At 36.1% G+C, this 16,236-nt stretch overlaps 3 protein-coding genes and 1 pseudogene across 3 annotated transcripts; 2 read left to right on the top strand and 2 right to left on the bottom strand.

The window, feature by feature from the left end:
* Positions 1-525: 525 nt before the first annotated feature.
* On the bottom strand, positions 526-3,132 carry LOC120123028 (annotated as a pseudogene).
* Positions 3,133-5,028: 1,896 nt separating this feature from the next.
* On the top strand, positions 5,029-5,823 carry LOC120123011 (protein MKS1-like). Its single transcript, XM_039142034.1, has one exon. It carries the CDS (start codon positions 5,129-5,131, stop codon positions 5,756-5,758), a length of 630 nt encoding a protein of 209 aa, XP_038997965.1. The 5' UTR covers positions 5,029-5,128; the 3' UTR covers positions 5,759-5,823.
* Positions 5,824-7,020: 1,197 nt separating this feature from the next.
* LOC120123092 (uridylate kinase-like) lies at positions 7,021-8,941 on the bottom strand. The gene is made up of 4 exons (XM_039142083.1): positions 8,858-8,941; positions 8,364-8,455; positions 7,326-8,145; positions 7,021-7,192 (listed from the first exon to the last, which is right to left on the bottom strand). Exons 1-3 carry the CDS (start codon positions 8,939-8,941, stop codon positions 7,911-7,913), a joined length of 411 nt encoding a protein of 136 aa, XP_038998014.1. The 3' UTR covers positions 7,021-7,192; positions 7,326-7,910.
* A 1,395-nt stretch (positions 8,942-10,336) lies between these two features.
* LOC120122912 (T-complex protein 1 subunit eta-like) lies at positions 10,337-15,417 on the top strand. Its single transcript, XM_039141953.1, has 14 exons — positions 10,337-10,458; positions 10,549-10,809; positions 11,045-11,170; positions 11,262-11,465; positions 11,838-12,007; positions 12,087-12,222; positions 12,578-12,694; positions 12,809-12,928; positions 13,010-13,108; positions 13,197-13,286; positions 13,856-13,943; positions 14,047-14,135; positions 14,248-14,322; positions 15,154-15,417. The coding sequence occupies exons 1-14, from the start codon at positions 10,444-10,446 to the stop codon at positions 15,250-15,252; spliced, it is 1,689 nt and encodes a 562-aa protein (XP_038997884.1). The 5' UTR covers positions 10,337-10,443; the 3' UTR covers positions 15,253-15,417.
* The last annotated feature ends 819 nt before the right edge of the window (positions 15,418-16,236 follow it).

The raw sequence follows: 16,236 nt of genomic DNA, 5'->3' as shown, positions 1-16,236 counted from the left end.
CCACAAATTATATATATAACCATGAAATTAAAATGACCATCAATTGGAACTGGTGTCTTAATAACATGGCTGGGACGTTTTTCTACTAAATGATTAGAGTATAAATTACAAGTTTAGTATTTAAATTATTATTATTTTATTTTTAATATTTTATTTTTTAAAAAAATAATATCTAATTTCTAGTTTAAGTTCTAATTCGGCACTCGTCGTTAAAAAATTAATAGAACTGTTGATATAATATCTTTTAATTTTTTAATTATGCCATTTCATTACTTTATAGTAACATGTCAACATCACTATTCAGTTTTAAACGGTTCGGTGTTAAAATAAAATCTAAACTAAACGTTATGTATAGTTTTGAAAAAAAATAAAGTTTAAGTACTAAAACAGAATAAAATTAATAGTTTAGGTACTGAACTCGTAATTTACCCTTATTCTTATTACGTTTGAAGATACAGAAATTTAGTAATGAAATTAATACAAAATATTAATGCCCACAATCATGTTGCTTGGTAGCAGCAATCCTGAGCTAACGAAAGCAGCGCGTTGAAGATCGGGAAGAACCCGATCGGCAAAATTTCTTCTTCGGCTTGTCAAAGATTCCAGGTCCATAAGTGGAAATGAAAATCTCCACAAGCAGCGGGAACTGCAGAAATGCGAACAGAGTAATCGGCATACTAGCCAGCAAGATGATCGGAAACGAAACCCACGCTATTCTTTCCCGTAGAACTATGTACAACGCAACCCCAAAGCTTATCATCATCGTCGCAAGCGAGAAGAAAAGCATGGAAAGTCCGACCATCAGCTTCGTCGGCACCGTCTTCAGGAAATCTTCTTCCCTGTATCGAGACGTTAGTATTCCCAAGAACATCAGCAACGACGTCGTGGAACTGAAAAGCGATAACGCGTCCGATATTATGAAAACCAAGAAGGAGTTTCGGTTCAAGTAGATCGGGACGCCAGAGTTATCGTATCCTCCGGGAGCCGTAAACACGGCCGAGAACATAATGGTGACGATGAGAGCGGTGACCACGGTGCATGATTCGGCTGTGTCCTTTGTCCATTGCTCCCCTTGTTCCACTAGTTTCTTATGATGATCCGAGAACAAAGCTCGTGGTGTCTTGAAATGGTTGTTGATCATCTCCTTGTACTTGGGTTGCACAACTCTCTCCACCTCCTGCAAATTAAATCAATCCTGTGAAAACATATAAGAAAATCTAGTACATACATGTAACATGTTTGTTGAATCGGCCGTCACCTTGAACCATTGAAGCTCCCTTTGCATCTGCAGAGCTGCACCCGAAACTCGATCGAGCTGAGAAGAAGGGGCTAAGAACGCAGCCTGATGTAACATGTTGTTATAGTCCTCATCCCAATGAGTAGCCAGGGAGTGTTGCTTGGCACCCATTTTATATATAAGGCTGAAAATCTTTTCTTGGCATTCCGCCGCCGCCACGAAGAATATGTTCCGGTCTTTGTCATCGGCGAACCATACCACTTCGGGATAATGCTTCATAATCTCGGTGACAAACTCCACAATCCCTTGCTTAACGGCTTGAAATAGTGATTTTTTCACCAGAGCTTCCAGTTTTATATCGTCTTCTAAATTCAGATACCTCTCGGCAAATGCAAGTTAGAAGCTCTTTGGCTTGAAGATGTGTCAGCTTTAACTCGTATATGCTCGTAAATCCCGGGACTGATGTCGAGAAGTCGATTAATCAGACTAAATCAAATATAAAAGGTGTAGGCATGCAAAGTTGCTTGTTTCTTACCAGATAGTTTCAAGCCTTTCCAGAAAATTTTTGATAGTTGGTGAAGTACTGCAGAAATGAAACTAGATTTTCAACACAAGAACAAACTTGTTGATGTTGCGGATCTAAAACAATAATGTACCTCGTTTAGTGAAGCTCCTTCGATGAGGCGCACCCTCGTTAGGCCTTTCGATGTCTCCCGAATCGATGAAAGACGCCTTTTCCCGATTTAAATGAATACCTGAGATCAAGATAATTCGATCAATGTAACGACTATGTAGCGAAAATTTCCGTGTCGTTTCAACCAATGACAAGTTACCGAGTACCAACATTTATAAGTCCAGCGCTGCCAAAATGAAAGCAGAGTTCCACTTGGGAATGCAGATGGTTTTTGAGCCAATATATACAGATCTGTGTCTTTATCGGTGTCTTCGGCAGTTGCCAGTAGAGGGTAGCGCTGGAGTAGATCCAAAGCGATATCTAAAGAGAGTAACAATTAGGGAAACGATGTTTTCGGATGAAGGGTCGGAGGCTAATGACGTTCACCCGGAAGATCTGTCTCGAACCTCCGACCCTCTGCTTGTATCACAAGGAATCAAAATAGATGAAAAATGAAAACAATCCTTTGGTTTTTTGCATACCATAAAATTCATCCATAATGCAAGCTGTAAGAAAAATAGCTCCATGGTTTGTATTCCTGGGATCAAGCTCTTCAATGGGAGTCTCCAAGTAAAGATACTGCACTAAATCTTTATGTCCATAGAGAGCAGCAACAACAAGGGGGATCTGATCATAATCATTTGGAATCGTAAGCAAGTCTCTATTCTTTTCCACCAATAACTCGGCAATCTCCGTGACTCCTCCGATGGCGGCAAAATTAAGGGCAGTCGAACCAAGTATCTGTTTAACCGCTACATCTTCTGCCGACATGCGCCCCACCAACTTCTCGACGATGTCTACGTGACCGGCTAGGACAGCGATGTGAAGGGCGGTGTCTCCGTCGGTAGAAAGGCTACCGTACAATGCATTGGGATACTGGTCCAGGAACTTCTTGGTAGCTTCCAAATCACCACCATCCACTGCTTTGTACAATGGGAGATGTTCAGTGGTACTGCTCGTTGATCTCCTATAAGGAGGGGCCAAATCACCATGTGTAGCTTCCAGTGGCCTCATTTTCTAATGGATAAACAGCCTATTTTTTAAAAATTGAAAAATGCTTAATATCACGTTAGAACAATATAATGAAAACCCAAAGCAAACCAAAATTTTCATATGATCACGCTTAAATAAAAATGTATGCAGCATATGATTTCATTATATTATCACTTACAGGCTATATTTTCCAGGCCTTTTGCACTGCAAGCATGAACTGAAGGCACTCCAATATTTGACAACCCATAAGATTATATAAAGAAACAAGAAGTTAGTCTCAGTCGTTTATTTCTACTCATCCAATGACCCTAAAAAAATATAAAATTAAAATATTTTTCACTTTTTGAACAAATCTGGACTTTATATATATATACATGTATAATATATTTGTGTCCCTTAGAGTAGTGTTCCAACTGTGTTTTATCCCCACATGCAGTAGCTTCTTCTACTTTTCTCTACAAATTGCTAACATTCCAGTTGATGAAATTGCTTTTGTGCCTTGCAAGTATAAACAAAGAATAAACCCTGGGGTATTGAAGAGGACTTGGAGTACAAGTTTAAAGAAGAAAAGAGAAAAAATAATGCAAAGGGAGAAAGCGCAAAAGAGAAAAGATGATATTGTTTGATGCTAATTAGTATTCAAAAATTCATTTAACAAGCTCCCATATGGTACTGTTCAATATAAATTTAATATTATTAATTATTAAGCATAAATATGATTTACACCTATAAAGGTAGGTATTATATATATATATATATATATATATATATATTAATGTATTAAAAAATAATTGACAAAATAATAATAGATTAATTTTCAATCATCTAAAACAAGCTAATTTATGGAAATAATACTTATTTTTAATTTGATTACTAAAATAACACTCAAATAACATTATTTAAAAAAATAATACTTTTTATCACACAGCGTAAAGACGTATGCAACTGGGGATATCTTAACAAAAGACGCTCTCAAGCGGATACGTCTTTTTCCTACACGATAAGAAACACTAAAATTCTTTATTTTGATTGACTGAAGAGGAAAGACGTAGATTTGTATTTTTACCTCCCATCCAAAATTTTAAAATATTCGAAGACATACTTTTTTAGCCGTACCATTTAATTTAGACATCAATATTTATACTCTCATCAAACTTATATTAGTATGAATGATAAAGGCTACCAACATACCAAACAACTCGTCTCTTCAACATCATCCTAACTTCTCATAGGAGACATGGTTTTAGGTTCTTCAAATATATTTAGTCTGTTGAATAAGTTTTTTAATAGTTGGAAGCAATTATAAGATAGTATTTATTTAGAATTTTCATAATCTATTGGTAATGCATACATACCTTACAGACACAACTATTTAAATCTAAGACCTCTATAAAGAATAATCTTTCTTTTTACGGCTGATATCACTTGATGGGTATGTGATCGATCTATAGTTCCTGCAACACTTCGTTTCACTAGCTCTAGTATTCAGTAAACAAACTTTTCTCATAAGTTCTTAATTTCTCTCAACCATTCTCTATAATTTCTTCCCTTTCACATAGGGTTATGCTTTATCTGTCTTTTTGAAAAATTAAAATTATTTTATAAAAATTTATAATTATAAAATTGTATATCCTCGTCTAATCTGCCCTTAATATCATATTATTTTCTTTCATTTTTAATATACTAAAATCAAATTGATTATGTATTTGCTCAAAAATTTTTAAATCTAATGACAATGTACACATATAGTGAAGACGTAACTGCGCAAACTCAAAATCTCTAAAAAAATAATAATATTCTTAATAAAATCAGTTAATTAATATCCCAAACACCAAATCTTATATCTATCTCTAGATATTATCCCATAATTACCTAAGATCGGTTAATTATTATAAAGATGTTCATTGAAACCGGAAGACAGTTTCTTAACGATTATAAAATAAATAATAAATTGGCATTTTCCCGCTGAAAGGAAAAAGAGTAATAAGCTTGTGGCCAGAAAGAACTTAATAAGTATGGAATGGAGAAATATTAGAAACAAAATAATTTAGCAGAAAATAAGAAAAAGACTAATTGCATTGACTATTCTTAATCTTCGTGTTTTCCAAAGTCAAATAATGTTTGCCTCAGTGTTCACTTCATCTACCAACAATTTTGGTCCTCTCTTTCCCTTCTGCTTCCCCCGCAGAAAGAATCCACCCTTTCTTCGCCGCTCATCATCAGCCATGGATTCTCAGTTTCCCACCGGCGGGACAACCCCAAAGCGTCCGCTTCAAATCCAAGGTCCGCGACCAACTCCACTAAAAGTCGGCAAAGACTCCCATAAAATCAGAAAACCGCCTCACCCACCACCCCACGCCGCAGCTGCAGGCCCACCACCAGCTGCAGATCAACGCCGTCAGCCTGTCATCATCTATGCCGTCTCACCCAAAGTCATCCACGCCGAAGAGTCCGAGTTCATGTCCATCGTCCAACGCTACACGGGACTTTCATCCGTCAACTTCTCTGGAGACGGCGACGTATCCCCTGCGGCGAGGTTGGCAGTGACGGAAAAGGCGAGTCCCGGCCCTAGAGAGAAGACACTGGACTCGGAGATTATGGGGGATGGTGGGATGGAAGAGGGTCTGATTCGACCGCCGACAGGGATACTTTCGCCTGCACCGGATACGTTGCCGACTGTGTCGACGGGGACTTTCTTTACACCAGCTTCGGAAGCGAGAATGATGTCGCCTTGGCACGATTGGAGCCCGATGGTACATGGAAGTGGGTTCATGGCTAGCCCTTCAACGTTGCTTTCGGGGCCTTTAATTTCTTCTCCAAATTCCGACATTTTTGCTCAAATTTGGAACTTTTAGCCATTCCTTTTGAATATTTCCGAATCAAATTTTGGGGTTTACAAATCTGGGGATTCTATTACTAGATTAGATCAGATTCCTTCAAATTGTAATAATCTTAGTTAATAAATAATGTCTCAAATTTACTAACTTTTTTCCCCATATAGTATATAGAGAGAATTAGAGTAGGATGGTTCATTTGTTCTCAAGGGATTTTGTCTGTGCGACTTATTTTATTTTTCTGGGAATTGTAATTGTAGAATATGGGAATTTCTTGGACAATGGAGACTGACTTTTCTTTGTTATTTTATGATGACAGAATCATTTTGTTGTATTTCCTTCCATTTAAATTATTTTCTCTAAAATTAGTAATACTTGTAAACAAAAGAAAACAAGCACCAATTTTCTCTAAAATCTGGAATATATAGATATAGATATAGAAATATATAAAGATGTGTACCTTCCTCAAATTTGGTCCCATGCCATAAGATTGTGATCTGGTGGTCCATTTCTCAATTATTATGTTGGAGTTTTCTTCCATTTCCCACGAAAACCTAAGATACCCTAGATACTTTCTTTGACATAAACATAGATGTGAATGACATTTGCAGAGAAGTAAGAGGTAACCACCTACGATGTCGGAGGAGGTAACGGCAGGCAGCCGAGAAATGTCTGCTACAGTGCTACTGAGTAAATGACCATGTTTAAGTGATGGTAAACATTTGTGCAAGTTATACATTTTTGCCACCAATTTCCGGAACCTGGGAGAAGAAAACCTGCTAAGCATTCGAAATAGAGAACGACATCAGAGGTAAATACAAGCCAGTTTTTCACAGTTAAAAATGTTAAGCGTCGAAGCAGTTATGACATAATGAAATAAACCTGGAGGTCCCGTAGCAACCAGGGCTCCGATGAACTCTTTAATTACTGATCTTTAAACCTTGGATCTCTTCCACAAGTAAAGGAACTGATGATATAAGAAAAGAAATAACAAGCCAAAATGTAGTACTCAATCCCTTGTGCCCCTCACAACTGCTTACCACAAACATTATAAAATTCATGTCAAAAGTCATTGAAGAATCGCTTGTTCGATTGAGATTGCTACAAAGTTTGAATAGGACTACGTTCTGCATATTTAAGTACAAAATCAGCAATGATGATAATCTTGATTGGTCGAAAGAGTGGACTGAACTTCAGACTTAATGGTTTTCATCTCGGTTTTCAAACGAAAACTCTCAGCATGCTTAGGCAATGAAAAACCATCAGATACATTCTTTTTTTTCCTGGGAAATGAAAAGCAAAGTAGGAGAAGTCCCTACATGTTAGGAAACTGCAGTGGATATCTTCATGTCCTTGCCACCACTGAGTTCCATGTTCCTCCGATCAATGTACCGACCTTCTCTCCCTTTATTGCTTTTGAAATGTTACCGATTTTGTTCAGATTGAAGACAACAACTGCATTGAAAGAAAGACACTTAGATGAATTAACTCCTATTCCCTTCAGTTTACTCACTTCGCCAACTTGCAAATCCCAAATATAAACCACTTCTAAGTTACACTTATGCAGATTACAAAAGTTTAAACATACCGGGAATGTTATTTTCTTGGCACAGAGTAATGGCAGTCATGTCCATGACGGATAGATCTTTAGAAGTGACCTCATGATAAGTTAGTGTATCATGAAGACGAGCACTTGGATTATGCCTAGGATCATCATCGTTGCTGCATTGACTGAGCCAACAAATAGAACATTAGTTCTATTTCAAACCATAGCTTTGTCTTGGCATTAAAAGAAACATTTATTGGAAAAAAAGTTAAACAAATTCACATTTTAAGTCTGTTAACACTATTCCAACAAAATTCATCTGTGCAAGATTTATATATAGTACACTCCAATAGTGTCAATGGCTTTGGATATAAAAAATGAATTCAGTTGAACAATTGTCAAGCCAAGCTCAAGCAGCTCGACTTATTGAGCGAGCCAACTTACGCATCCTGATGCCCTGCATAAGTAGCTTGAGAGAGAGAGATTAAACCAGCGGTTTGTTTCGAATATTCAAACTTGAGCTTGAGCACAAAAATTGAGATAAAGTTAAGAACTTGAGCAGTTCAATATTTAGCTCCATCAAGCTCGACTCAAGTTTTGAGCCCCTAATTCTGAATGAAGAAAAAATTACTTACTTTCTGCACAACAAAGGGCTGCAGCAGTATCTGTAGTGAAAAACGGATTACCAGTTCCAGCTGCAAAAATGACAACCCTTCCTTTCGCCAAATGCCTCGCAGCCCTCCGACGTATATATGGCTCTGCAACCTCTGACATACAAAATGCAGTCTGGACACGTGTTGGGATGCCGATACTCTCCATTGCTGCTTGAAGAAATATAGCATTTATTGCGGTTGCTAACATACTAATAAAACAATGTGGCAATAATACACATAAGAAAGCGAGAGATAAAATTATACCCATTTAGTTATGGTCTTTGAATTAATTTTTTTTTGACAAACTACAACAAAGGAGTATCAATTAAGCACTTTAAATGGTCAATTAAGGAAATAGAATCTCAGTAAAAAACCATAAAGACATCTGAAACAGATAACAAAACATCAACTAAAATAAAATATTTACCCGATGTAGTCGGCAGACGAACGGTCAAGCCCACTCGATCCTGCCCAAGAGGATCCACGAAAAATGTTACCCCCACCAACCACAATTGCGACCTGTGGACATGTACTTAAATGATTCAGACATATAAAACAAATCAAACAGTGTTGTTTCTAATCTCTTTCAGTTAGCAAGTTCACACAAACAAGGGTGACTCTTTCTTGCTAAGCAACATCCTCCCAGAATTTTTTTAATAACTTCATGAGAAAGCATTTATCAAGTAAGTTACAACTCCAGGTAATTTATAGTCTGCTCAACTTCATTAACAAGCAAGATTGATGCCATTTTATTTTGTAGTATGAACTGTTTATCCTACTCAAATTAAACATTATATTGCAATAATATACTTACTAAAACTGAGAAAAGATAAGTTAAGCAACCACAACCAAATTTAAAGGACTAGAGAAGAAAGAAAAAGGCACAAAGTATATAAATGAAAGAAGAGAGTTCAGACTGGCCTCAATGCCCAAGCATGTCACTGATGCAACCTCCGTTGCAATAGCCATTGTAATCTGTATCCAAGTAGACACTTCATACTTCATTTATTATCAAGAAATATAACACAAACTAAGACAGTTTATTCACAGGTCAATGTTTTGAGACTGATCGCCTGCAAGTGCTTATCCACTTACTTTAAGCAAAACCCTTTGCCATTTATAAGAAGGTTTGTCATTCGTTTGCATTCCAAACGGATCCAAGGATGACATGTGATTATGCCTGCTAAAACAAGGTGGTTAAAAATGTAGATAATCAAGTGCATTCAAGGATGTTGAGAAAAATGAAGGGGTGTGGGAGGGTTGGAGAGAAGTTTCAAGCAAATATAGAGCAAACCATGGGACCATAGCCCACATGTATGAATCAAGAATTTCAATTCAGTAACCTTCAAAACAGCAATGGAAGATTGAACTCTCAAGCATAAATGATTATAATAGCATCCTCAACAAGCTAAAAAATTAAATAAAAATATAAGGATAAATCAATAATTCTGATTCCTTAACCACAGAATTATCTAAGGAGAAAATCAGAGTCTCAAGTATTAGATATGAGCTAAAATGATTTCTTATGCACGTGAAAGAACCCGCCAACATAGCTCAAGACTGATACTAAGAATTGTTAAGATAAATTTATATCTCTCATATACCTTTTCCACTGCCAAGATGAGCACAAAGTAAGCATGAGACCATCGAATAGTTTGACTATTAGGAATTAAAAAGACAACGTTGTACACAGCTAAAGTTCACCATAAATTGCTAGGTTCCTTATAACAATCATTTCATATCACTTTTACATTAGTCATAGTAACTTCAACATTTTATAGAGACTTTGCAACTGAAATAGGATTAAAAAAAATTGAAAAATATTGTTCAAAGAGCAAATCCATTTATACTGACATCGGATACATAAGTGCAAGAATTTTGGAATTTCCACTTTTCCTCGAAATTAATGCCCGCTTATTATCAGAATTATAATAGAATTACCAACATAAGCACATACCATAGAATATATAATCAAATTCTAACAATACGACAACAAGACCCACACTGAGCATCAAAACTCACAGTACATAAACAAAAATAGAACGATGAGACATACCTTGAGTTCATGGGTTTTCACAGAAGTACGACTAAAAAATGATGACTAACATGAAGAGATTGGACCAAATGAGATAATGGGTAGAAAAGGAGTAGAGACTGGCATGGGAAAAACTGGGTTTTTTTTTTTATTTTCTTTATTTAGAAACAAAAATGAAAATTTGATTTACTGCAAAAGAATAATGGGCTGCTTCAAATTGGTGCCGCCAAAGTGATAAGCTTTGAAGTTGGGTCATAAACTAGGATAGATGGAAAAAAGCCCAATTTAGGCCGAAACTAAAACATATTCTTTCCTTTATTTATGTTCATGGTCCAATAGCCTTCTCAAAGAATTAAAAACTTAAGCCCATAAAAAAAAAACTCAAGAAATAACTCAAACGCTCGTCACCCCTCTTTCTGTCTCACTCTGCATCTCTCTTCCTCGTAAAACAGCAAGCAAAACCCTAGCAGCAATGGCATCCATGCTGGTAACTTCACTTGTCTTCACTCATTTTTCTTGGTGTTTTGAATTTCTTTTTTAACTGCTGCTAAATCTTTTCCCCTTTTTTTTGTTTCAGCAACCCCAAATCATTCTTTTGAAAGAAGGGACGGACACTTCCCAGGGGAAAGCGCAGTTAGTCAGCAACATCAACGCTTGCACCGCCGTGGCTGATGTGCTTAGAACGACCCTGGGTCCCAGGGGCATGGACAAGCTCATCCACGATGACAAAGGAAATGTCACCATTTCCAACGATGGCGCCACCATCATGAAGCTTCTTGATATTGTCCATCCTGCCGCCAAGATCCTCGTTGATATAGCCAAATCTCAGGACTCCGAGGTCACTCTCGCCGTCACTCCTTTTTTTTGTTGTAGATTCCGAATCGTTTTCTCCAGTTTTAGTTGAATTGTTTTTTGTATAGTTGCTTAGACCTTGGGTTTTCATTTGAAAACGTTTAATTTCAAGTTGGTTTTGTTTAGCATCACGAATCTGCTGAAGGTATTGGTGTTATCGAGATCCACTGTTTTTCATGCTATTTAGTTTATTTACACTACTTTCTTTTTGTGTCGTGCAGGTTGGTGATGGTACTACAACTGTTGTACTGCTAGCCGGAGAATTTTTGAAAGAGGCCAAGCCTTTTGTTGAGGATGGAGTCCACCCTCAAAATCTTATTCGCAGTTATCGAACTGCTTGCAATTTGGTTAGTTTGTGTTTTAGCCTCCTTTCATGGATTAGATGTTGCAGTAGTTTTTATGATTCTATTTATGCTGAATGTTTTACGCTACGGGCAGGCTATTGAGAAGATCAAAGAACTTGCTGTCAGTATAGAGGGGAAAAGTCTAGAAGAGAAGAAAATCTTATTGGCTAAATGTGCTGCAACAACACTTTCTTCTAAACTCATTGGTGGAGAAAAGGAGTTCTTTGCATCAATGGTTGTGGATGCTGTTATTGCAATTGGCAATGAAGATAGATTAAATATGATTGGAATTAAGAAGGTAATCTTCTGCTTCGTGCCTTATTGTCAACCTTTTTTACCCTTAACCTTTTTTTCTGATATTTATACTTGGATCTTTTAAAATGACACCTTAAATTTTGTTAGGAAAATGATATTTTGGACACAATGTGTCTTATATTTTTCTATCTTACTTAGCTGTGTGTAGCACCTGGCCGTTCTTTATGTTTAGATTCTCATCCATTAGTGATTTAGCTTCATGTAAGTGTAAGTGCTGCAATGTACCTTTAGGAAATGAGGTAGGCATCAATTTGACTTTGATTTCTATAAGATTTAATTTATGGGTCAAGGTTTTATGTTTCTTGTATCATATATCACTGTCATGCCAATAATTGATTTTTTTTTCTTTTGCAAGGTTCCTGGTGGTAATATGAGGGACTCTTTTTTGGTTAATGGTGTTGCCTTTAAAAAGACATTTTCATATGCTGGTTTTGAACAGCAGCCAAAGAAGTTTTTGAATCCCAAAATACTTCTGTTAAACATCGAGTTGGAACTGAAATCTGAGAAAGAAAATGCTGAGATAAGGTAGTTGTTTTTGCTATCTTGGGTTTGAATTATTTTTCCTTAAGTCAGTGTTGACTCTACCTTTTGTTTTATATGCTAGACTTTCAGATCCATCACAATATCAATCAATTGTCGATGCGGAATGGAATATCATTTATGACAAGTTGGATAAATGTGTGAAGAGTGGTGCAAAAGTTGTGCTCTCACGGTTGGCTATTGGTGATTTGGCAACACAGGTGTGAAATTTTCCCTTGATCGTAAATGCTGCATTTGTATTTCTTTAAACATGTCTCTGGTTGTGAAAATTAGTTTTACCTGGTGACTACAAAAGACCTATGGCCTTCTTCTCTCTTGCTACTTCGTTACCTGCTTGTGTGAGTTCTTTTGTTGGACCTTGTAAAAAAGTTAATGTAGCCATGTGCATGTTCTTATTTGAGACCTTATTATTCTGACATATCTATTTCTTTCCAGCTCCTGTGCTCTCTCTATTGATAGTTTTGCTTTTGCATGGAACTTTGAGGAGTGATGTTTCTCAGTTATTATGACTTCTTTATTCTCTCAAGTTTTATTGACTTGAATGTTTGTTGGCAGTATTTTGCAGACAGAGATATTTTCTGTGCTGGTCGTGTAGCTGAGGAAGATCTTCACCGGGTGACTGCTGCAACTGGTGGAACCGTACAGACATCAGTTAACAACATAATTGATGAGGTTTTATATACTTATGGAAATGTGGCCAACTCCCCCTTCCCAAGTTCAACCTTTCCAACTTATCAGTGCTTATTGAACTTCTTGAATCTAAGTTTCTTCTTTGTTGTTTTAAAGGTTCTGGGAACATGTGAGGTTTTTGAGGAAAAACAGGTTGGAAATGAAAGGTTTAATATATTCAGCGGTTGCCCATCAGGACAGACAGCTACCATAGTTCTACGTGGTGGAGCTGATCAGGTTTTCATATTTTTACTAGTGATTTTTATTAATATGACTACTTTTTCATGCTGATGTTGGAGACTAAATGATTATTTTCAGTTCATTGAAGAAGCTGAGAGGAGCTTACATGATGCAATTATGATTGTTAGAAGAGCTTTGAAGAACTCTACTGTAGTTGCTGGAGGTGGTGCAATAGATGTATGTATTTTACATAACTAGTGAATTGTTAAAGCATATTTGAAGACGATTTTTTATCTCGATATGTGATACTTGCCTTTGCTGGCAGATGGAGATAAGTCGATACTTGAGGCAACATGCACGCACAATAGCTGGGAAATCTCAACTTTTTATCAACTCTTATGCAAAAGCACTTGAGGTAGGTGTTTCTTCCCTCTGCTTTTTCTTCCTGGCTTATCTCAGATGTCTTTCATCTTCCTTAGAAGATAGACTCTTGCAAGGCTGGGCCTTGCAAAGCTGTTTTTTGATTTTTTTAATACAAAATAAGTCATTACCCTGCATGGATATACACATGTAGTCGTGCCACAACATTAATTTATGCCAAAGCCTCACTTGATTTTGATGAACCTTTTTTGAATTTATAGTCCCTTCGGGGACATCCGATAAAAAAGCAAATCTGAATTTATTTATTTTGTCAAAGGGAGCCTGTTGTGTTAATAATTACCAGAATAAAAGGAAGTTTGATATATCCGTGGGAAGATTCTATATACAGTTTATTGTCCTTCCTTGTTTATGCTTTTGTTTGGAGATATTTGGAGATCGCTGTTTAATTCCTGCCGTAGTATGATTTCATCATGAATGTATGAAAACAATAATATGATGAGAACAATATATTTGGGAAAGTAGGATGTAACATTGCCTTCTATCAAGATGAAACTTTTCAATTTGTGGGGCAATCGTTTGACATCTTGATGTTCTCATCTTCAGGTTATCCCACGGCAGCTTTGTGATAATGCTGGCTTTGATGCAACCGACGTGTTAAACAAATTAAGGCAGAAGCATGCACTTCCATCTGGTTATATTCTATAAAAAAAATATTTTAAATTTTTTTTTTTAATCATTTATTCCCTATTGTTATATGTGAAAGATTCTCCTTTAACATTTGAGGTTCTGGGCAGGTGAGGGTGCATCTTACGGAGTGGACATCAACACTGGTGGAATAGAAGATTCATTTGCAAATTTTGTGTGGGAGCCATCAGTTGTAAAGGTGGCTTGACCAATTTCCATCTAACAATTAGTTATATGATTCTGCACCTTTAATTTCTGTACTAATCTTCTTAAGTTTTGTGCCTCTGGCATCTAAAATGTTTGCTTGACAGATCAATGCCATCAATGCTGCAACTGAGGCTGCATGTCTTATTCTTAGCGTCGATGAGACTGTTAAGAATCCCAAGGTAAATGCATTGTTCCCTGTCTAGAAGTACATGCATGCTTTTTTATATTCCGTGGTTTTTCATTTCCTTTTTTATCTGTGATCCTTATATCTCTATATTGCTCAATAAAAAATGCTCCAAAATTTCAAGAGTTTGGTGTCTTTATGATACTCATAATCATTGTTGTCAAGGTGTATTATAATCATAAGTGCAGTTTGTACCCTTGATAAGCTTCATAATCCCTCTTATTTTTTTATCAAGTACTATATGTCAAAATATCGATTATTGGAGCTCACCCTTAGCTTAAATTTTGTTAGCGAGACCTTTTATACTATTAAGTAGACAATGAGAAAATAATTGATAATCAAACATATAGATGAAATTACATTTAGATTTTTGGTTATGAACTCCAGGAAAGTCTTCTAGTTGTTTTCTTCTCTAAAGTAGACTAGAAAGTGCAAATGAGAGTTATCTTATTTATCTAATTATTTTCTTTTTTGATCGTGTGAAAATGTCTTTAATGAGTACTGAATCTTAATACAATTAAAATATGGGAGCAGAAACTGTGTACAAATGTTGGAAAAGGAAAAAATAAGAAAACTGGATGATAGTTAAGATGTTGAATTCTTCAATCACCAACTTCAGGTAATCACCATTAATAAAAGACACTAAAATTGGAAGCATGCTTTATTCAGTTCCTTTACTAGTATCCTTGAAGGAAACTGAAACTTTAAGCACAAAGCTTTGTTCTTGCATCTTTTGACGCCATAAATTCTACTGGTCTTGATTTGTTCCCATCCATTTACAGTGTTGTAAAGCTCCTTTATTGCTTTGGTGTGTTTCATTTTGCAGTCGGAGAGTGCACAAGGAGAAGCCGCTGCAAGTGCCATGGGTGGCAGAGGGCGTGGAGGTGGTTTCCCTGGCCGGGGACGTGGAATGAGGAGACGATAGACTCTACCCCGTTTTGTTTTTGTTATCAGAATTGGTATGTCTGATCAGAAAACGAGATATTTTAGTTTAATTTGGTTTTTGTTATTCACTTCCTTTGTGTTGGGATGTGGGATTGAATTTTTAGGTGCTTTCGTTTGCTGTAGAAAATGATACTTGTTCCTTTCATCTTATTTTTCGAAGGAATTTTACATGAAGCAAAATTAAAATCCGTTTCCTTTCTTTGTGGATGTTGAAATTGTACATTTTGAGAGAAAAATAAAATAAACATAATTGAATTTCATTGAAGAAAAGGCATTATTACGAAAGGTGAGGAGATCACTTTGCATTCTGACCCTTCATAATGGGGAACATCAACTCAAAGAGACCACCGGTTCCCATGAGCAACCTTGACATCACTTCTCTTGTACTTTATTACCATCGCAAGTAAGATTGTAAATAAGAAGATATATTGTCTCAACAAGTTGAAGTTGAAGTGAATTATTTGATATTTGACTTGAGAAGTTTAATTAATATTTAAATCAAAGAACTAACATATTAAATTTTTAATTTCTTAAATTAAATTATTAATAATATTAATGTTTATATATTTTTGTAAAAAAATTAATATAAAGTTCATATATTTAAGATTCAGATTCAATTCGAGTTTTAATTGAATTAAGTTTGATAATTTTTTTGAAGTTTAAATATTTTTAGTCCGAACTGAGTTTTAATATTTTATTTTTTAAGTTTGAGCTGAGTTTGTTAATTTTAAGCTCGCAGATTTTTAAATCTAATTCAACAATACTTGAATTCTATTTGATTAGTTTACGGCTCCAATTACAAGGCATTGTGATCCATCCCTTTTAACACCGGTATCGACGTACCAGTCACCGTCGCCAAAGAAATCCAGAGGAGCCATGTTACTAGATGCGTCCTTGTCACTTGAAAGTCGTGATCATTGATTCTACTCCTGCTAGGTTGGTCCATCCCTTTAGTACCTGTTTT

This window comes from Hibiscus syriacus, unplaced genomic scaffold (assembly GCF_006381635.1).
Source record: "Hibiscus syriacus cultivar Baekdansim isolate YM2019G1 unplaced genomic scaffold, ASM638163v2 tig00110388_pilon, whole genome shotgun sequence".
NCBI lineage: Eukaryota > Viridiplantae > Streptophyta > Magnoliopsida > Malvales > Malvaceae > Hibiscus > Hibiscus syriacus.
The sequence above is the reverse complement of the archived record's forward strand: the minus strand, read 5'-3'. Positions and strand labels throughout refer to the sequence as shown.

What these genes read in the sequence shown, in the direction of transcription:
- LOC120122912 (XM_039141953.1), top strand. An exon ending in ATCGAACTGCTTGCAATTTG is followed by an intron (nt 11,171 to 11,261) that starts GTTAGTTTGTGT and finishes CGCTACGGGCAG; the next exon opens with GCTATTGAGAAGATCAAAGA. An exon ending in ATATGATTGGAATTAAGAAG is followed by an intron (nt 11,466 to 11,837) that starts GTAATCTTCTGC and finishes TTCTTTTGCAAG; the next exon opens with GTTCCTGGTGGTAATATGAG.
- LOC120123092 (XM_039142083.1), bottom strand. Translation starts at nt 8,941, where the DNA reads ATGAAGTATGAAGTGTCTACTTGGATACAGATTACAATGGCTATTGCA. An exon ending in TGACATGCTTGGGCATTGAG is followed by an intron (nt 8,456 to 8,857) that starts GCCAGTCTGAAC and finishes ACATGTCCACAG; the next exon opens with GTCGCAATTGTGGTTGGTGG. An exon ending in TCGTCTGCCGACTACATCGG is followed by an intron (nt 8,146 to 8,363) that starts GTAAATATTTTA and finishes TTGTTTTATTAG; the next exon opens with TATGTTAGCAACCGCAATAA.
- LOC120123011 (XM_039142034.1), top strand. Translation starts at nt 5,129, where the DNA reads ATGGATTCTCAGTTTCCCACCGGCGGGACAACCCCAAAGCGTCCGCTT.